At 40.4% G+C, this 22,339-nt stretch overlaps 1 protein-coding gene across 1 annotated transcript in view; it reads left to right on the forward strand.

Annotated features, from left to right (window-relative positions):
* Positions 1-22,339, forward strand: part of HSPA4L (heat shock protein family A (Hsp70) member 4 like) — a 63,916-nt gene that overhangs the window by 27,736 nt on the left and 13,841 nt on the right. The window contains exons 7-14 of the mRNA XM_027854645.1: positions 1,890-2,134; positions 2,266-2,342; positions 3,427-3,578; positions 4,852-4,958; positions 9,779-9,912; positions 12,508-12,707; positions 19,400-19,495; positions 20,455-20,592. Of these exons, the coding sequence (XP_027710446.1) occupies positions 1,890-2,134; positions 2,266-2,342; positions 3,427-3,578; positions 4,852-4,958; positions 9,779-9,912; positions 12,508-12,707; positions 19,400-19,495; positions 20,455-20,592 (1,149 nt within the window). The remainder of the gene's footprint in view (positions 1-1,889; positions 2,135-2,265; positions 2,343-3,426; positions 3,579-4,851; positions 4,959-9,778; positions 9,913-12,507; positions 12,708-19,399; positions 19,496-20,454; positions 20,593-22,339) is intronic.

The following is a 22,339-nucleotide window of genomic DNA, read 5'->3' on the forward strand; positions in this document are numbered from 1 at the left end:
TGCTTCTTCATATCTGTCGTAGTCATCATTTCTTATAGCACAGTAATACCCCGTTCTATTCATGTACCATAATTTAACTTCCCAATCTATGGGCATCAACTTTTTACTGTTCTTTTCTACAACACAACATGATGCTATAAATATTTTGGCATATATTTAGAGCTGTTCTTTTTGTCAGTGACCTCTTTGTGGTATATGCTTGGCAGTAGAATCTCTGGGGGGGCAGGTAGGTGGCACCGTGGGATAGAGCACCAGATCTGGAGTCAGAAATACTCATCTTGATGAGTTCAAATCTGGCCTCAGACAGTGTGACCCTGCACAAGTCACTTAGCCCTGTTTATCTCAGTTTTCCTCATCTGTAAACTGAGCTGGAAAAGGAAATGGCAAACCACTGCTGTGGTTTCTGCCAAAAAATTCCCAAGTAGGGTCACAAGGAGTCAGTCAAATCTCTGAATCAGAGGGTATGATCATTTTCGTGGCTTTCTTTACATAATTACAAATGGCTTTCCAGAATACATATACTAATTTGCAGCTCTACCAACGGTGCATTAATGTGCCTATCTTTCCACAGCTCCTCCAGCATTGACTGTTTCCCTCTTCTGTCATCTTTGCTGAATGTGAGGTGAAACATCAGGGTGATTTTTGATCGGCATTTCTCTTATTATGAGAAATCTGGGTTCATAGCCTTGGACCACTTACCTATTGAGGGATAGCTTTTGGTCTGTGAATCTTGGATACCAGACCCTTATTTGAGAAATTTGACTCAGAGATTTCTTTTGTCAGTAGACTGTTTTCCTTTTCTTGGATGCATTAATTTTGTTGTTGCTAGAAGTTTCACGTAATCAGAACTCTCTCTTCAGTAATTTCCTTTGTTCCTTCTGTGGTTAAGAATTCATCTCTTACCCACAGTTGTGAAACATCCATGACCTCTGCTAATGTTTTTATGGTGTGATCTTTAATATGCAAGTTGTGTATCCATTTTGAATTTATTATGGGATGTGGGGTAAGATGTTGATCCAGGCCTAATTTCTGCCAGACTACTTGCCAGTTGCTGTGTTCTTCACCCCAGTAAATGAGAGTTTTTGAATGCTGTATACCTAATCTTTCCTGTTTTAAAACCCATGCCCAAGAGTTTTAATAGTTATAATCGCAGTGTACAGTTTGAGACATGGTACTGCAGCCTGCTCCTGCTCTACTTTTTCTAGCCTTTCCCTTGGAATTCTTGACCTGTTGTTTCGTATGTGTGTGTTCTACAGTCTAACCTCTTGGTGGTATGCGGCACTGAATAATAGGTTAATTTGATTAGTGTCATTTTTAATCATAGTGTGGTATCACCCAACCAGTTATTCAGGTAGCTCTTTGTTTAACTCTTGCTGCTGGGTTGTGTAGGTTTGTTTCATATGCTGCTACTTTACTGTAGTTGTTAAATGTTCTATTTAAGTTGTAGTCATATCTTTAGGAAACCGTGCCATCATCTGCACCAAGTGATCATCTTATTTACTCTTCTGCTGTGCTTATTCCATAACTCCTTTTCTTTTTCTTGTCTCAGTGTACTATCTCCAATTGCTAGAAGTAGAATGAGAGAAGGCTGGAGAATGGGGAGCTGCCCAGAGCAGCGGCACATGCTCCCTCCTTGATCTGTGCATCACCTTTTAAAAAGCCAGGAGATGATCCTAAATAAACTTATCTGATTTTTACTTATCTTTTCAAAGCACAGAGGCTTTTTGTTGTTTTTTCCTCCAGCAAAACAAGCATTTATTGCCAGTATAACAGTTTAAGTGGCTGCTTTGAGAACATGTGTAAAGTATTTGATAAATACTGTTCTTCACATTACCAAATAATACAATTAAAGCTATTCTCATTTAATTCTCTTTTTTTAAATTAACCAGGTCTTGGCTACTACTTTTGACCCGTACCTGGGCGGCAGGAACTTTGATGATGCTTTAGTAGATTACTTCTGTGACGAGTTCAAGGCAAAGTATAAATTAAATGTGAAAGATAATTCTCGAGCCCTGCTGCGCTTATACCAGGAGTGTGAAAAACTAAAGAAATTGATGAGTGCGAATGCGTCTGACCTTCCTTTGAACATCGAGTGTTTCATGAATGACCTTGATGTTTCCAGTAAAATGAACAGGTGCTTTTCAATTCCCAGAGTGTTTGTTAATTTGATATTTGGGTCACTTAAGATTTCTTCATTCTGATGCTTCAGAATACCCTCTGCTCATCCTTTTGTCTTTGCCTAATACTCTGATTTTTTTTCCACAGGGGTCAGTTTGAACAGCTTTGTGTTTCTCTCTTGGCCAGAGTGGAACCACCTTTAAAAACTGTAATGGAACAAGCAAGTAAGTCGGCAATAGTCTGATGGCCATGCTGTCTCTCTTGCCAGTGTGGGCAGTCGTGGGTGGAAGTGGGAGAAAGGCTACATGATAAAAATGTGATAGAAGATTGCTGTTCCTTCTTGGGGGGAGGAGTGGTAGCTTAGGCAGGAGCTGTGATTGAGTTTTCTGGTCCCATAAAAGTAAATGACTAGAAGTCTGAGGGCATTATTTCATAGTGACTAAATTATGATTTTGGTGACAAATCGACTGTATTAGAAAAGCAGGCATTTGCTTGTTAAAACTTGAATATTCTTATTGTTGTCTGAAAATAACTTAATGTAGAACTTCCATGGTCACTAACACATCGCCTTTATTTTTAAACATTTCTGAAAACTGTTTCAAATAAAATTGCAGAGCATCCCCCTCCAATGCCAGATGTGAACTGAAGATCTTTTTAGGTGAGAAAACAAAGGAGGTGGAAGCCGGGGTCACCCCTCCCCTTGGCCTGTCCCCTGTAGTCCAGCTTTCTCAGTTAACAGAGGAAGGAGGTCACATAGGTACCAAATATCCAAACCAGAACTTGAACCCTGACCCTTTTCTTTCTGTGTTGTGGTTTAGCTTTACTCACAGTGCTTGTCAGTCACGGGGCCCCTCATTCTCATGACTAAAACCTATTCACATTTCAGTTGTATGATGTTACAAGTCTTTTGATGTATTATTCTGTGTGAACATGTAAATAGGTTGCCCGTAGAGGAGTGGTTTTGGTGAAAGTGACCTGACCTCTCAAGGGCTTTATCGTAGCAGATTGTGACTTTTCCTTATGGTCAAGTCTGGTTTCTTCTAATCCTTTTTAAATCCCAGGCAGAGTCTTGTGCCCATATCTTTGACTCGGACATTTGATGTGTTTGTTCATCTTTGATCTCTGGTTACCAGTTCATTGTGTGTTTTATAGAATCTGAATTAGAAACAGATTTTTAACAATAATTTGTAGCCAACTGATGTATATATAGAGATACATACACACTTAGTATTTGGCTGTATATGCCAGAAAAAATATTTTAAGGTGATGAAACTAGAACCAAAAAAAAACCTTTCTTTTCTTTTCCAGACTTGAGCCGTGATGATATAAATAGTATAGAAATTGTGGGAGGCGCGACCCGAATCCCTGCCGTGAAGGAGCAGATTGCCAAGTTCTTTCTTAAAGACATAAGCACCACATTAAATGCTGATGAAGCTGTCGCAAGGGGGTGCGCACTGCAGGTACGGGGGCTGCGCACATGCGAGGCCAGCTGTCCTGCAGGTGGGGCCTCCTCGGGGGTTGGGGTTGTCATCACACACCCAAGTGCCCATCCTGATGGCGTGGGCAGATAGCCCCGCCTGAATGCCACTTTGCTCATGTGTAAAATGGGGCTAATGACATCTGCGCGACTTGCTTCAGGGCGTTGTTGTGAGCAAAGTCCTCTGTAAACCTCAGGAGCCCCGAGAGGGCCTTGTTAGTGGTGGTCCTCTCCTGGGATGCTGCGTGCCCAGGCATTGTGCTAAGCACCAGGAGTACAAAGAAAGGCGTTCTCGTGGGGGAGATGGCGTCCACATAGCTAGGTACCAGTTCCTGCCACAGAGAATCAGCCACATTATGTGGGAGCCAGGAGTTTGGACCATTCCTCTCTTGCTCCTGCACAGGGCTGTACACTACGTTTGGGTCTTGTCAGTTTGAGATGATAGGTAGAAAGTTTGTACAGAGTGGATGGAAGGTCATCTGAAAGGGTAGGGACTAGCGAAGGCCTCCTGCAGCAGGTGGCCTGTGGGAGACGAAGAAGTGGGGAGAATACCCAGAGGGGAGCACAGGGTGAGGTCAGGAAGGGCCAGCTTATGAGGAGCTTCAGACGCCAGAGAGGAGATGTTATGTTATATTTCATCCAGGAGGAAATCAGGAGGGTGACCAAGGTGGTCTAGGAAAAGTGAGAGGTGGGCTTGGAGCCTAGATCCTCCGGCTCCAGGTTCACTAATTCATTTAAATATAGTTCACGAGCTGTGGTGATGTGGTGACTCCTTCAAATCTCATGCGTGCTAGACCGTATTGTCATGTTTTAAACCAGCAGGAATGATGTCTGGCTCTGTGTTTCAGTCTCTGCTGGCACCTTCTTGCTTTGAGACGTCTTGTGATAACGTGTACAGAGGACTGGCCTTGGAGTCGAGAAGACCAGGGCTCAGAATCCTGCCCATGACTCTCATAATTATATGACCATTTACTAACCCCTCCGAGCCTCAGTTCCTGAGCTTCTGAGTGTAACAGCGAGGACTCGGGCAAATTCCGCTCCTCCTTGTCTTTTAAGGAACATCAGAATAATATTCATTGTATCAGTTTTGAAGGAAGACAGATTGACCCAGAGGAACTAATTCTTACCAGAAGTAACTTGCAAATACACTTCAGGTTTTAGTTACCACACATACTTTATTGAACCATTTCTTTAAAATAACACAGCCATGAATGGTATTTTTCCTTTGTGACTTACACTGGTGTTTTATTTTTCAGTGTGCAATTCTTTCTCCAGCCTTTAAAGTTCGTGAGTTTTCCATCACGGATGTTGTTCCCTATTCAGTAACATTAAGATGGAAGTCATCTTTTGAGGATGGAACTGGGTAAGTCTGTCTTTAAACTTGTGTTTAGAAACTAGTACATCAGTTAAATTAATTGAGCCTCAGTTTTTTAAACTGAAGAGTTAAGACATCAGGAAATCAGAGCATTCAGAACAAGGGTTAAGCAAAAATATAAGAGTGTAGAAAATAATAGCACTAATGATTATTTTGATGAAGGTTTGGTTTTTTTTTTTTTAGGGCTGAACAAGGAAAAAAATAGCAAAATGTAGGGTGTCAAATCCTATTTTAACTACATATATGTCCTGTTTTAAGAAAATAAGTCTCACAATTACTTATTCTAATTTTATATTTTTATATTTCTCAAACAGTTAAATAAGGGACATTTGAATTTGTTTATTCTTATTATCATAGGTCTTCTCCCAGGTTTATTTAAATTTTAAATAGCATGTTTTCCAACTTAAATTAAGTTTCCTGTCTTGCAAAATGAGGTACATCTGTATAGAGTAAGTAAAACAAGTTAAAATTTAACATTTAAAATTTTCTCCAGCCTACCAAAGAGCCATTCCTTTAATTCTCCAGTAAATTCTGAAAGAAAAAAAAACTTAACTTTTTTGAGCTTCCTTACCAGACTTTACTGTCTTGGAGAGGGTAGTATTTTATTTAGCATTTTTACTCTTTCAGCTGTTACAAGTTAAATTGGCTTTTTTTTGTGACTCCCTTCTGGTCAGTGACCTGTGTTTTAGTCCCCAGTGCCTGGCACATAGTTGATGCTTAATAAATGGCTATTGACTGGTTAATATAACGTTTCTGAGGGAAAATATTTTTGAATTTTATACTATATGAATTTTAGAATATAATTTACTTGTTAAGGACAGCCTAAATATACCTGTCCCCGTTCTTGCAAAATCCCATCAAATTTCTTTTATAGGATCATAGATCATAGTCCCTCAGGAAGTCATCTAGTCCAGTGATCTCCAAAGTGGGAACTGGCCTGATACCACCTTCCAATGGTTATATGACCAACAGATCAGAAAATGGGATTTGTCTTCAACACAACCAGTATCCATAACACTTCTCCACTCTGTCCACTCACTCCCCTGTGCAAGCTATGGATCATACCCTTTCTTAGCTGAGTGTTGGCCTCTCGGGGCCATTGTAATTTAACCGCCACCCAGACACCTGCAGCAGCAGCTCCCACTGGGAAAAATGTCCCCTTCGGCACTCAGCATCACCCTATGGGTATGGAAAATGCCCCTCAGAGGTCAGGCTCTCAACTCTGGGGCAGTGCAGTGGTTTTGGTAATACGGAGTAAGTTGCATGTTATCAGCAGGCATGGATAGGTTGAGGTATATTTCTGATCTCATTACGTTATCTTTATCTTTACCCTTATTCTTCCTCTAAACTTCTTGTTACTGTCTAAAGCACCATGGTCCTTCCCATTACCCAAGTTTACAACTTAAGCATTCAATTCCTCATTCTCTCTGACCCTACATAACCAGTCTATTGCCAGATCTTGTCATTTTCCTTCTACATCTCTCCTTTCTGTTTTTGCTGTCAGAACTACCAAACTAGGTCAGGCTCTCATCACCTCTCACCTCGGCTATTGTAACAGCCTCTTAATCTGCCTTTCTATTGTCTATTTCATCTTCCACCCAGCTGCACAGATAATTTCCTAAAGCTCAGGTCTGACCATGTTACTCCCCTACTTAGTAAACTTCAGTGGTTCCCCATTACTTGGTCAGCCATACCTCAGTTTTATTTAGGATATATCCCTCACTTAATCTACCATCCATCTCATTCTCCCTTCTCTTTTCCTTCTGTTTTTCCTATTGAGTGACATGTATTTATGTACCAAACGTGTATGTGCTTTCTTTCTTTGACCAGTTCACATGAGAGGGAGGTTCAGGTGTCACCCACTCCATATTGCTTATGTAAGGCCTTCTACTTGGGCATCTTGAAAATGTGAGATAATTTTCCCCAACATCCCTGTCTCTTATATCCTTCCTTGCCCCCTGCCTCCTCCATTCCTCTTCCTTTTTTTCTATTAAGATCATAAAGATAATAACAAAACTAATCCTAAGCCTTGTTTAATTAGATGCTCTCTATGGACCTGATGATGACATGTGTGCTCTCCCAAAATTAGAATGTAAGCAGTTTCATCTTATTTAGTTCCTTTTCATTGTTTACTTCTTGAATACACCTTTGTGTACACTTCAGAGTTTTTCCATAGCTCTGATCTTCATCAGGAATGCTTGGAACTCCTGTTTTGAAAATCCATTCTTTTCCTCTGTAAGATGATGCTTGGTTTTGCTGAGTTAGTTATTTTTGGTTGTAAACCTAGATCCTTTACCTTCTGGATGTTGTATTCCAAGCTCTTCAGTCCATTATTGTAGTGGCTGCTATATCTTGGTATGATCCTTACTGTGGCTCCTTGGTACCTCATATCTTTTATTTCTGGCTGCTTGTAGTATTTTTTCCTTGGCCTGGAAGCTCTGGATTTTGGCTATGCTGTTTTTGTGAGTTTTGTTTTGGTTTCTTTCAGAAGATGACTGATGGATTTCCACGTTTCTCTTTGCTTCTAAGAGATTTGTGAAGTTTTCTTTTAGAATCTCTTGAAAATAGGATATCTAGGCTTTTTTTTTTTAACATCATGGCTATAGAGATTCTTAAATTCCTCCTCTTTTGTTTCCTAGGCCACTTGTTTTTGCTATGAGATGCTTTACGTTTTCTTTCTTTCTTTCTTTCTTTTTTTTTTTAAACTTTGGCTTCTATTTGGTCCATTCCAATTTTCAGAGAGTTTGATGCTTAGGCTTCTTGTGCTTCTTGTGCCAAGCTACTATTTCCCTTTCCAGTGTTTTCCTCTATAGCTTTCATTTCATTGACTAGAAACACTTTAGAACTCTTGCTTCACCTATTCCAAAATTGTAATTGAGCTTATGCCCAAGCTATGCTGTTCTTTGAAACTTTGCTTGAAGGTATGTGGGAGTCATTGTCTTCTTCTGGCTTTGTGTCTTGAATGTCTCTGTCACCGTAATAGTTTTCTATGGCACGTTGGATCTTTTTTTTTTTGCCTGCTCCGTCTTCCAATTTCCTGACCTGAGACTTGATGTTAGGTCTGCCGGATTTCTGCAGGGAAGGTCCGGGCTGGCCCTGTTACTGCTTTCTTGGGGTACTGAATGTTGTGTTGTTCCAGGATCTCAGGGACAGCTTAGGCTGGGGCCCTGCAAGCTTTCGGTGCTCCCAGAGTGTTCTGACCCAGAGCAGAGCGTGATTCCTGCCCCCTTGTCTGAGCTCTACACGTTTCTGGCCTGGGTGTGGGTCTAAGCAAAGGCCAGAGTTCCGGTAAATGCTGCTGGACTCAACCACTCTTCCTCCCTGGAAAGTTCTGCTGGTTCTGAGGCACAGAACTGCAGGCCCTCCATGGTCTGGCACTGCTACTCCACTTATGCTTGTGCAGACTTGAGGCTGAACAGCCCAGCTGCTGCTGGGTCGACTGCCTAGGTCTTGTGACTGCTCCTCGCCCCAGAATGAGCCCCCTAGGCACAGGGTCTCCCCCTCCCCACTTTCCCACTTAGTCTCCCTGGGATCTATGATCCAGAACTGGGTAGTGAGTGCCATCCCTGTCACTTGGCTGTTGTTCCTGGATACTGCACAGGGTTAGGCCCTGCCAGTCTCAGCTGGCTCTGGGGCACCTCCTTGCCTTAGCTTGTGGCCTTGGCACAACATGGACAGACCTTGCCCTAGTGTCTGCAGACCTCTCTGTCTGTCTCCTGGTGCCAACTTGGATGGGGAAACTGACTCCCTGTGATTATCCCCTAAACCCCCAGCCGCCTTGGATTTCCCAATCTGTATTTTCCAGATCAGTTTGAGGTTTCGTTAGGTAGTTACGAAGGCAGTGGAACTTCCCATACTTCTTACTGCTACCCTTGTCCACTGCCCACTAGCTGTCCTTGAGCCACACCCTTTTTCTCGACTTGCATTTTCCCCATTTTAAAATGAGGGTGTTGGATCAAGTTATATTGAATGTCTCTCCCACTGCAATGTTACCATCCTGCAAATAGAGGTAGTGATGCTCCCCCCACCTCCCGATGATTGTAGATGAAGCTTTTTTTTTTTTAATATGCGGAAGAAGGTAGAAGTAAGGTGAGAAGTGGCGGAGTGTTAGATTTGGAGGAGAGAAGACTTGAATTTGAATTCTTCAGACACTAGCTGGATAACCTTGTCTCCTCAGCTCTGCCTGGCTCAGTTTCCTTGTCTGTAAGATAGAAATAATGAAAGCACCTCCTTCAGCAGGGTTTTTGTGAGGTATTTTGTGAGATGACACGTGTATGTAAAGTGCTTTGCAAACCTCAAGACTCAATACAAGTGCTAGCTATTTAGAAAAACCAGCTGTGCAAAGCAGGAGTGGTTCAGAGTTTTACGTGCAGTTCTTTTTCTGTTTTGTATTTGGAGATTTGATGTTTCATGATTATAACGTGATATTCATAATAAAGACTTTTTTTTAAGCTATGATCCTAACACCGTGGGTACTAGTTAGTTGTTTCAGGGTGGGATGGAAGTGGAGAAGGAGGGAGGGTTGGTAGTAGTGGTATTGACACAATTTATGTTTAGGCTTTTTCTTTATCTTGTATGTGATGATCAGTCTGTTCCTTGTTTCAGAAAGATATCAGCATTCAGATATGGATGGACTGATATAATTTATTTAGTATTGTCTTTCAATTTTTGATTATTATAATTATATATTATAATTGTATTTGCAGTGGCTCTACACTTTTTAAAGTTTAAAATGTAAGTGGTTTTATAGTTATGACTCTGAGCATCTATCATTTAACCTAAAGAAAAAATTATTTTCTTTTCCTTAGGGAATGTGAAGTGTTCTGTAAGAATCATCCTGCTCCATTCTCAAAAGTTATTACCTTTCACAAGAAGGAACCATTTGAACTAGAAGCATATTATACCCATCCACATGAAGTGCCTTATCCTGATCCCCGAATTGGTAAGAGAGAATTTGAGAGGATGGTATTTATAAAAAAGAGAAAATTTTTACATCATGATTGATAGGTTGAAATTGATATGGTCCAGGGCTGCGAAACTCTCACAGATTTAACTTAAGTCCTTTCTGCCTTCTAGAAGATTTTATTTTGTGTCCTTTTTGTTTAAATATTGATGGTTCCTTCTGTTTTACATCACCTCTATTTTTGAGTGTATGCCTTTATCTTACTTCCCAAATCCAACCCCTGCCACAAAGAATTAAAAACAGTTAGTAAAACTTAACCCTTTTGAGGAGCCTGACAGCATAGGCAGGGTTCCACACACTGTCTCCCTTTACAAAATAAAGTGACTTAGTACGGATTTCTTAGATGGAGTTCACTGGGCATTTTTGTTTTGTTTACTCTTTTTGAGGGAGTAGATGATATTTATACATAAAATGTGCTGGGTAAGGTTAGGTTATCTGAATCCCTTTGTGATTTGTGAATAGTTTTTAATTTGCTTGTGTCTGAGCCTGTTTAAATGTCCTCGCTTTAAGAAACCGTTCAGCCAAAAAGTAGGTGAAGCCCTGCAGTCAGGTCATTAGTTACATGTTATTGTTTTATCCAAGAGCAGAATTTGCTTTCTTATAATTTAGGCATTTTTAACACTCTTCCCTCTCCTCCCACTTTAACTTTGTGATTAGCAGCATCAGGGGCAAGTACCTTTTGATTAGGACAGAAACAGTACCTGTAGGTGATGTTAGTGAGCTTAAGACCCTGTAACCGTATTTTTCAGCTGTGCCCTTCTTGTGACTAGAAAGTGAAGAAATAAACAGTAGGACTTGACAGATAGTATTTGGAAAGAGTGATAGTCTTGGTAGTTTCTTTAATTATGTACACTTCAGATAGGATTTAAAGTAGATTTTAAAACAGCATCTTAACACATAAAACAAGGTAAATTCCTCGTAGGTAATCCAAATATTAAAAAGTCACAATAAGGAGGAAAATTGGAGGTTTTATTTTTTAAAGTTGTTTCTGCCCAAATCAAATCAATACAGATAGAATTAGAAGGAATCGTGTGGGTTGAGAAAAAAACTTTTCGAATTTAGTATTTCTGATAAAGTATAACATCCAAAATCAGTAAATGACACAAAATATATGATTAAGCCATTTCCCCTTTAGACAAAAAGATAGTTAGAAAGTTTTCAAAAGAAAATGTACAAACTTTATCAGTAACCACCTGTAAAGATGTTTTAAGTTGCTAATACACATAGAAATGCAATTTTTAAAAACCGGAGACATCATCTCAGGTCCATGCTATCCAGGTCGCTGATGGTTCATGGTAATTCACTACTGGTGGAGTTTTGAGTTGGTTCAACAATTCTGCAAAATGATTAGGAATCATTCCACAAAAGTCCCTAAGCTTTTCATGCCCAGAGCTAAATTGTTTGATGCCAAGATTCCAATATTGGGACTGTGTTCCCAGGAGGTTACAGATACAAGAAAGGATTTGTGTGCAGGTGTTTTCATAGCATTATTATTTTAAGGAAAAAACTGGAGAAAAACGTACCCTCAGATCATGATACATGAATGTCATGGAGTATAATTACACCAAACAAAGAATGGTGACTCGGTAAAGAGTTCAGAAAACCATGGGGATACTTGTTTTCATGGGATAAAGGAGATGCCTGAATGCAGAAAGCAAAGTCAGAAAAATACATACTCTTAACAATGCAAAAAAAGTCAGCTTGGAAAAAAAAAACCACAAAACTGGTCAAATACCTTGGTCACTGTTGTAAACATGGGTGAAGGTCACAGTAACCCTCCTTTCTGTAAAATTATAAACTGTGAGGAAATCTTTGTTTTAAGGAGGTTTGTTTGGTGTTGAGGAGATACTGGTTGAGTCAAAGCAAAAATATCAAATATCAATCAATTTCAAATGCTATCATAATGATTTTCAGTGGAGAGAATTCAGTATAAACCTGTTCTCGGTGGAGAATTAATCTTAACATATTTACAAATCTATGACCAAGTGATACCTAAGACATGCTCATTGCTTGCTGCTTTGAAATAATGTTATCTTAAATTATGCCACAAAATATAATGGAAAAACCCTTGAGTTTTTATTAGTACTTGGGGTAGAAAGTTTTAACGGAGCAACATGAGAAATGTTTTTTCCCCTTAAAAGGAGGGTTTGGGACAGTGGACCTGACTTTGAAGACCAAAGCCTTTCCGTAACTGATTTGGCTAACTGGTCTGTAGTCTTTTTCCATTCTAATTTTAAATAGAAGAATGGAAAGTGAATGAATGTAAACATGGGGAACAGAGTTGTCTCTGTAGGATTAGTAATTCATTCAAACCCAGCTATCCTGTAATGGTAGAGATGCTGAGATTTGGGGATGGCTTCTCTTGATTTTTTTTTTCCAGGCCTTACGTTGACAGTTTTAGAATCTGTTAGCCTTTGTGGAATACCAGGATTGTGATATTTACCATCTTCAGGGCGTTGTTTTTGAATAATAATAATAACTCAGACTATGTTGTGTTGATTGCAGAGTCATCCTAAGATGCTAGAATTTCAAACACATTATGACCAAAGCTTTATAACCTTCTTTCCCCTGAAGGGAACTTCACTATTCAGAATGTTTTTCCCCAGTCTGATGGTGACAGTTCCAAAGTGAAGGTTAAAGTACGTGTTAATATCCATGGTATCTTCAGTGTGGCTAGTGCATCGGTAATTGAGAAGCAGAGTTTGGAAGGGGATCACAGTGATCTACCTATGGAAACAGAGTCATCATTTAAGAATGAAGGCAAAGATGAGATGGTAGGTAAAAATGCCCTTTCAACACTCCTATATTAGACAATATTTCTAGTATCGTAGTAATGAACAATAGTATTTTAAAAGCAATCTATTTGAGATAACATTATTTAGAGTCTGAATTTTGAAGTATTGAGCTGAAAGTTTGCAGAATTTCTCTGCTTATGAGAATCACCAGGTAACAGTATCTTCAAAATTTTAAGACTTTTTTAGGGGATAATATATTTTTCTTCTTAAGTTCTAGATTGTTCACTCCACATCCCATATACTGTGACCATAGCTGGTTTTTCCTCCTAAGGACAACTTTTAAAACAGTGTACTTCATAATGGGCTAGTTTTTTAGTTTCCATTAATGCTGAAGCACTTATGTAGACATATTTAGACTAAAATTTGATTTATTCAGATTTCTTAGATGTGTGCTAAATAAATTGGAATGGCTTTTTGGTATTCCTAGTTTGGAACAATTATTAGGACGAGGAGGAATTAGCTTGGGAACTTTTCACTTATGTACAGTTATGAGGACTAAAGTTCAGTTTTTTCAGACTTGTTCATTTGTATTTCATCTTGAAAGTAAATGCTTAGAATGGACTTGCCATTTTAAGGATCGTGTTTTTGTTTATTTTGCTGTTATTAACATAAAACCTTTCTAAAAGTGGTCAGTCCAGCAAATGTCTCATAAGCACTTGACAAGGCACCACACAAAACCGCTAGCGGATCTGCAGGAGATACCCTGAGGATACAAGACCTAAACCAAGGACCAGTGCCTCCCTTCAGGGACATCAGTTGTGCAGAAAGATGCCGCCTCTCACCTTTGCAGGGCATCGCTTAGGCTAAACTTTAAATGATTGTTTTCATCTGAGGACTGCGACCTTTTTCTTTCCTGGTTCTGTTTGCACCATAAAACTGGGCTAGTAAACTGGTCATTGGCTCTTAGGAAAGTTCAGAAGAAGTGAAAGCCATGCAGATGAGTGAAATATCTGAGGCCTGCTCTGACACTTTTCAAGGGTGCATTAGTGTTCAGCCTACTGTGATTTACTTACTGGTAACTTGTTTGTATGATGCATCCTCTTAGCAGGCCTATATTATAGTGTTGCATGGAGGTCCCAAGTTATGCTCACTTTTCACTCAAGAATCACTGTTTGAATTTAATGACTTTGCATTCTGATGCGTATCCTGTGTAATGTTGGAAATTGGATTTTTTTTAATCGGAACTACTTCTAGTGAGAAGCTTTCATGATCATTTCTCCACATTTATTGTACTCCTTTAATTTGTTTAAAATTAATGGTTTTCGGGGCAGCTAGGTGGCGAAGTGGATAGAGTACCGGCCCTGGATTCAGGAGGACCTGAGTTCAAATCTGGCCTCAGACACATAACGCTTACTAGCTGTGTGACCCTGGGCAAGTCACTTAACCCCATTGCCTAGCCAAAAAAAAATAAAATAAAATTAATGGTTTTCTTACTATTTGAGATATATATCTTTGGTTTCTTTTTTAAAAGACAAAAATTTGAGGCTTAAAATTAAGATAGACATTAAAAAAGAGAAATTAGAGTTGATTGGCATCCTTTAAAAATGTATCTATGATCCTGCCAATCAATACAAAAGGAAATTATGTTAAGTTTAGGTTTTGTACTATTAAAATTTTCCATGAGTATTGTAACAGAATAAATCCTGTTAAATTTTAATGAAAAATAGCTCTTAATTAGAACTGTCTCAGAATCCATGTAATGAGGATGACAGACCTGTGTTACATTGATCTCTGACCTGGAAGGAATGGAAGCGCATTTATTCAGCTTATCCTGTGTGCCAGGCCTTGTCCTAAGTGCTGGACAGATTCATACAAGGGCAGAAAGCAGCACAATCCTGTCACCTTAGCAACGATACAGGCAGAGATACAGGTGGCGCAGTGGAGAGAGCACCGGCTCTGGAGTCAGGAGGGCCCGAGTTCAAATCCTGCCTTAGACACATAACACTAGACACTTAACTACGTGTGTGACCCTAGGCGAGTCACTTAACCCCAATTGCCTCACCCAAAAAAAAAAAGTGAAAGCATAGGGGTAGCTCAGTGACGCAGTGGATAGATATCCAGCCTCACACGCTTGACACTCACTGGCTATGTGACCCTGGGCAAGTCACTTAACCCCTATTGCCTCAACAAAAGGGGGGGGGGGTGGAGATAAGGCAGGTGGGGAAGGAAGGTGGCAGCCACGCCACCTGTCTGAGAAGTCGCAGAGGTGGTAGGTGGAGTCATAGGCCATCTGATGGGGGCAGAGTTTCTAGGAATCTTAAGTGGATTTGGATTGTTGCCAGAGTAAGAGGTGGACAAGAGGGAGGGAAGGTAGTCCAGAGAGATGGCCAGTGTGCCTGCACATGAACTGTTGGCATTGAGCATAGCCAGAGCTGTAGTGAATAATAGATACTTGGGTGTGCAGAGGAGAGAACAAAGGTGCCCATTTTGTAGGGTTTCTGTTTTGGGGTTTTTTGTTTGTTTTTAAATTCTCAAGACTTCCCTTTTATTTTTCCTTCCATTCTAGAATGGGAGGTTTCTGCCCATTACTGTTATTTAAATTTATATTTTATTGGGGGAGGGGGGAAGAGCAGGTATATAACAAAGAACATGATAATAAAATAATAACAATATCTACCCATTTTTTAAGTTAGCCCCTTGCCTACATTCTGGAACTTCTCCATTCTCTGTGCCTGTGGTGTCTCCTGACTTTAAAATATAATATGGGGCAAAAAGAAAGAAAAGCCAGCCAGTCCTGAAGGAGGCGCGAAACAGCAGGGTCGTGTTTGGCATGTCATGTCACATCACACCATATCAGTGTCATGCTGAGGTTAGAAAAAGAAGTCATACATGATGAGAACTTGAGTTCCATATACAACTCTCTTTTTCTTGGTTTGTGGAAATGTCCGTGTTTGCCTAGTATGTCCATTTAAAAAGGAAAAGTGGGTACATAGCCTGCATGAGGCTGCTGAAAAACTCTTAGGCATCAGAGTCATTTTTTTCAGCATTGCCAAGGGATGGAGGAGGTAGGCCTTCAAGTGGCTCTTTTTCAGGTAACAGATATTTATCCCTTTCAGCATTAGAGTTTTTTTGCTTTGCTTCTTAAACAGAGGACAGAGCACATAACTTAGTCTTTAATAATTAATGCTGAAGTGTCTTCTCTGTGAACGCCAGTCCTCCCCTGCATTCTCCTGCCCTGATGCCTCCCCGTGGAGAAGCCGAGGGAGGACCGGCTTGTCCAGGCGCCTTCTAAAAGGAGAAGGGATCGTCCTGTTGTGAAATGCACATGGTGCCTGCACTTTGTCACCTCTGCCGGCTTTCCTTCCTTCAGCGTCACATAGTTGGGGTTGCTTAAAAATGAGCGACCTTTTGCACCAGTGTGTGTTGGGTTAGGGTTAGCCCTTCCTAGCTGGATCTGGTGCCCCCGGCCTACTGGCTGCTGCTTGTACGGTCCCCCTGCCTGGAATGCCCTCCCTCCTCTCTGCTCTCAGCTCCCTGTGCGGTGCCAGTTAAAATCCCACCTTCTGCAGGAAGCCTTCCCCATTCCCCTTAGTGCCTGCTCTCTGATCATCCTAACTCATCCCATCTGTATCTTGTTTGTACGTGATTGTTTAGACTGTGAGCTTCTTGAGGGCAGGGGCTGTTTTTAACCTTTCTTTGTATATCCAGCACTTAGCACAGCGCCTGGAACATAGTTGGTGCTTAATAAATGCTTGTTGACTTGATTTGACTAGGTTTAGCCAGGTGTTGAGCCGGTTGCCTATATACCAAGTAAGGGCAGTTTCTACCTCAGTGACCCTGAAAAAGCATTCAGTTTTTAACTGGCGTTGCTTCTAAAGGAGTGTTGAGTGACCTCTCTGTACAAAGCACTGTGAGGAGATAGAAGAAAATAGAGTAACACCTGCCTTCCAGCACCTTTATTCTCTCATTCACAGTGCCTACAGGAAAAAGATTTAAGGGAGTGCCCTGTGTAAGAGCAAATGAATGAAATTTTATGGAATAAATTAAATACGTGCTAAGGAGATTTAAGAGCAGCTAGGTGATTCGGTGGATAGCGCACTGGACCAGGAGTCACGAAAATCCTAGTTCGAATTGGTCCTCAGATAACTTCCTAGCTGAGTGAGTGACTCTGGGCAAGTCATTAAACTCTGTTTGCCTCAGTTTCTTCAGTTATAAGATATGTTCAGTAATAATAATACCTCCAGGGGCTGTTGTGAAGATCAAACAAGGAAAATATTTGTAAAGCGCTTAGCACTGTGCCTGGCATGCATATAAATGCTAGCTATTAATATTCTGAGTAAGTCTCATGATGACATATCTAAGATACGTTCTAAAGGGATTTGGAGTCAAGGATCTTCATAAGGCTAGCTTTTGAGATGGTCCTATTTCACGAATCCCTGGTGGTGACTCCTTTTGGAAGAGAAGCTTTCCTCTAGTGATAACAGCAGAGCAAACAGAAATACAGACATTAAAAGTGTAAGGAGTGTTACATACATTTAAATTCAAGATGAAGTACAACTATACACCAGGTTTTTTGTTGCTGTTTTTTTTTAATCTATATTTTAGTCATAGTAACTGTATATGGCATAAAATTCCAAAGCCGAGTCACCAAACAAGTTGCCTGTTGGTGAATTTCCTTGACTAGAGTAAATAACTTACATCATGAAGTCATCAGATTGGAGGCTATTTGAATTCTAAAGAGAGCTTGAAAGGTGCCTTTAAGCCTGAGCAGACAGAGGTCAACTTTGACAGGAGCAGGAAGCGTGGGTCAAGAAATAAGGAAAGTCGGGTAGTGCCAGGTTACGAAGTGCTTAAAGTGCCAGGCAAAGGAGGGTGGTCTCAGAGAGATGAAGCACATGGCCTGGTCCAGTAAGGTAAGGCGGGTTAGTCTGGCAGTCGTGTGGGAAATGGGTTAGTGGGAGAGAGTGTGGAGGTGAGGAAGCTGTGAGATACGCACAGGTCAGAAGAAGGGGCAGGGTGGCCATGACCAGGATATCAGCAGGCCGTAGGCGATAGACAAGTGAGACTATGCACGTAAAAATGAACAGGATTTGGTGACAAAGGAGATGGTGAGGGATGAGGAAGAGTCCAGTGTAATCTCACAGCATTTCCCTGTGGGTAGATGAGAGAAGAAATGGTGATCCCATTGAGAGAAATAGTAGTGCCTGGAGGAGTGAAGGAGATGACCAAAGCAAGAGGGCACAGAGAAGGTGGTTGACTGGTGGGAGGAATGCCTGGCAGCAAAGGAGATGGGTGTGGCTCAAGAGGTGGGCGGAGAAATGCTGAAGATGAGCAAGAGAACCTTAAAGCAACCTTAAATTAGACTCAAGACTGAGAAAAGCTTTAGGACGAGTCAGACTGCAAAGCCCTAAGCGGGGGGAGAGAGAGAGAGAGGTGTTTTGGGGATGAGGTAATAGAGCATGTAGGTGACAAATGGCGGGTACCATGTCAGAGGCGAACAGGTGCACACGAAAAGAGAAAGCCACTTGGGAACTAAAATTTGCCATAAAAATCTAAGAAGAGGCAGTCTAATGTTAGATTCATGAATTCTTGAAATTTGAATTTTACTGGATTTTTACAGCATTGATATAATTAGCAGCGAGTGGAGGACTCACCTTTCGTTTCGTAGGTGAGGAAACCTACGCCTTCAAGGGTTACATAACCTTCCTGAGGTCACAGAGCTGGTTAGGGATTAGACCGGTTTAGATTCTAAGCTCTTTGATCTCCCAGTCAAACAATTCTTTGTTTCCAAATTACACTGTAATGACCAAAGTCTGATGACTTTTAGATAACTGTATTGTCATCTTAAAAAAAAAAAAACAACCACATACACACAACTGAAATTTGTGGCAAAGAAGGGATTATCTCTAGAATAGCCTCATCTAATGCAGAATGTTGGAAACAGTTCTTTGTCACAGCCAATTTTCTGCTAGTACAACTTAAATGCTTCATTAGAGACACTTAGAGCTCAAAATTCTTGTACGATCAGTTGTAAATGTTAAGAGCTACAGTATTATGACTTGGGTTTCGAAGTCAGCAGTCAATGTGTTTTTCTGCTTCATTGTATGGAGAATAGCCACAAATACATTTATAGCCAATGTGGCTGCATAAACTACGCTTTTCGTGTTAATTTTTAATTTTTCTCCTTAGTTTCATTTTAATTGTTTTCCCTCTACTGCTGTTCCTTTTTCCCAAGGAGAATGGTAGAGTATATACCCAAATCCTTGGAGAATCACATCCGTCAGTGTTGGCCTCCTCGCTGGAGAGAGGCCAGTTTGAGTTTGGTTACGTTTTATCTCACATTGGGACTTGCTGAAAAGACCCATTTTCCACACTGCATATTTCTAAATGTAACCTGAACCCCTGAACAGCGGTGGTTTGGAAATTTGGCTCTTGGGAAGCTTTTTGCTTTCTTTTTAAGGTGCTCTTTAGTGATCTCCAATGAATGGGTCATCAGGTCATTGCAGCAGTGTAGACAGGCTGTGTCATTTGCTTCTCCTGCCACCTTTAGTCTTTTTCTGTAGCTGTAGTTATTCCAAAAAATACATATTAAAGAAAGCGTAATGTCTACCTGACCAATCCTCTGTTGAAGTCTTTTTGAATGTCCTAAGGACCTAATGATGTTGCTTTGAAAAGAAAAAGTCACCCTTGCAGCAATATGTACTGTCCATTTTTATATGCCTCCTTCCTAGGACAAAATGCAGGTTGACCAAGAAGAAGGCCATCAAAAAGGCCATGCTGAGCATACCCCGGAGGAGGAAATTGATCACACGGGGGCCAAGACAAAGGTTTGCTTTTTCTCCTGTCTGTATACAATACAATGAACATTTAGAAATTATTTTTTATGCAGCATGTTTTTCAGTTGAGACTGAATTCAGGTTTAGCAAGAATAAATCATAACCACTTTGTATTTTTATGAGTATATTAAGAAAATAATGAAACAGTACAATTAAAATTTTCTAGAGTGATGCTCTTCAGTGATGATAAAAGAAGAAGAAATAGAATTATATTTTATTATTTACTTTCTTTGGTTTTAGAGACATTTAAAAGTAAAATTTTACAGTGTAAAACGGAAGTCCCCATTGAAATGTAAATTTGGGTATACTTTTCCAAAATATTGCATGTATTTTTTTTGTTTTATTATTTGAATAGTATGTAATTTATGCAATACAATGTCAAGTTAAGTTTTGGGATTGGGGGAGTTCTGCAACGCTCAAATTATATCTGTCTCTCCATCTGTCTAGCTTATGATTTTTTGGACAAGGAGAGCTCCCGGTACAGAACATTTTTTTACCCAGACAGATTATTGACACTTTTCTGTAACTTGGAACTGAGAAAGATGTAGAGAGGGAAGAATGTTTTTTCTTTTTCTTTTTTTTTTGTTTTTGGTGAGGCAATTGGGGTTAATTGACTTGCCCAGGGTCACATAGCTAGTAAGTGTCAAGTGTCTGAGGCCAGTTTTGAACTCAGGTCCTCCTGACTCCAAGGCCAGAACTCTATCCACTGTGCCACCTAGCTGCCCTTGGGGAGAATGTTTCTTGTTGGTGTGTTTCAGTTTGACCTCTGTGTAAAGAAACAAACAAATAAATGTCTTAAAACAGAAGCTGCAGTATTGGTGGGAGGGCTGTAAGTGATGTGGTATTTTCCAGTGTAAAGAAAACGTATCTACTCCTCCATAGGTTGTACTCAGCTTGAGGTAGTTTCTTTGCTTAGATAGGACTTATGTGGATGTTATTTCTCTCCACAGCCAGTGCCTTCTGACAAGCAAGAGCGAGCAAACCAGAATGTGAAAAAAGGAAAAGTCAAGAGCATCGATTTGCCCATCCAGAGTAGCCTGTACAGACAGCTGGGCCAGGATCTCATCAACAGTTATATAGAAAATGAGGTGGGTGTTCTTGGGATTAGTATCAGAGCTGTCAGTTTATAGAATTTTAACTCAGAATTTTCTTATGAAGTTAGTTTGTTTAAGGTTACTGCCTCATATATAAAAATGTTTAACAAAGTTTAATGGCTAAGTGTTGAATAGAGTGCTGAAATTTCCAGTTTTTAGAAAAATTTAGCTAATAATATGTACTCTATATCAGGGCTTCTTAAACTTTTTTCCACTTGCAACCCCTGCAGTGCTTTTAAACTGGGGGGATCGCACTCCATAGTTTAAGAAGCGCTGCTCTATATAATATAATATATACAATAAATATATTGTCTTTCCTTCAAGAAGTCCCTGAGTTAGCAAACATTTATTAAGTGCCTAGTGTGTGCTAGGCACTGTGCTAAGTAAGCGCTAGGATGCAAATTTTAAAAAGAAAGACGGTCCCTGCCCTCACGGAGCTTATAATCTAACGAGAGAAGACGTAACCCTTGATGTGGAACAGCATCAAGCCGGGGAAGGATGCTGGGACCACTCGTACATTAAGCTGTTGTAGGCACAGTGTAGGCAGAAGAGACATTATATTCAGAATTCCCAGCAGTGAACTTTTTGGAGGTCGGGAGTGTCCTGTATGCTGTTTAGACATAGGAACTGGGACTTTTGATTTCACTGGAAAAGAGAACATTGAGATAAGAGAATGCAGGTGCTGGACTTAAGAGTCAGGAAGATCTGGGTTCACATCCTGCCTCTGATGTTTACTAGTGTGACCTTGGTCAAGTAATTTGAAAGTCTGGGCTTCATTTTCTCATTTGTAAAATGAAGAGGTTGAACTCAGTGACCTCTAAGGTCCCTTCCAACCCAAGTCTGTGTATGATTCTATGAAATTCCCTCAACTACTACGGTTTTGCCCCCATCTGTCTGCAGTGTATGATCTAGGAGAGTCACCAGGTCACCTAGAGGTTAAGAAATTTGCCTGGGGTTCTGCAACCCAGTATATGGCAGAGGTAGCACTTGAACTCAGGTCTTCTGACTGCAAAGCCGTCGCCATGCACTCCTGTATAATATTAAAGCTGGCTAACCATATGTATGTTTCATATGCTGCTCAGCTCCTGACAGATAAGTATTGAAGTTAAAATGCAAAGACCTGGAGCTTCAGATATGGCTAATGTGGGAATTTATTTTGCTGGACTATGTAAGTATGTTTTGAGGGATTTGTTTTTTAATCGTGTGTATATTTTGTCCTACTTTCAAGAAAGTCTTTGCTCTATTGTGGCAAAAGAACTCCAAAAAATATAGTGATTAAGTCAGACTAACCAATCCAATAAACTTTTGTTAATGTGCCAAGCACTGGGGTTACAGTCATAAAAGAAAGACAACCCCTGGGGAAGAATAGGGACATGAATACATTGTTGGTGGAGGTATGAACTAGTCCAGCTATTCTGGAGAACAATTTGGATCTATGCCCAAAGGGCTATAAAACTGGGCCTTTGACCCAGCAATACTACTACCAGCCACGTCTGTATCCCCAGAAAGAACCTATACATACAAAAATAGGGATAGCAGCTGTCTTTGTAGTGGCAAAAGAACTGGAAATTGAGGGAATTCTCATCAATTGGGAATAGCAGAACCAAACAAGTTGTGGTATGTGATTATGACGGAATACTGTTGTGCTATAAGAAGCAACGAGCAGGATGCTTTCAGGAAAGCCTGGGAAAGTTTATGTGAACTGATACGAAGTGATGTGAGCAGAACCAGGAGAGCATTG

Source organism: Vombatus ursinus, unplaced genomic scaffold (genome assembly GCF_900497805.2).
Source record: "Vombatus ursinus unplaced genomic scaffold, bare-nosed wombat genome assembly UNPS02010461.1, whole genome shotgun sequence".
Taxonomy (NCBI): domain Eukaryota; kingdom Metazoa; phylum Chordata; class Mammalia; order Diprotodontia; family Vombatidae; genus Vombatus; species Vombatus ursinus.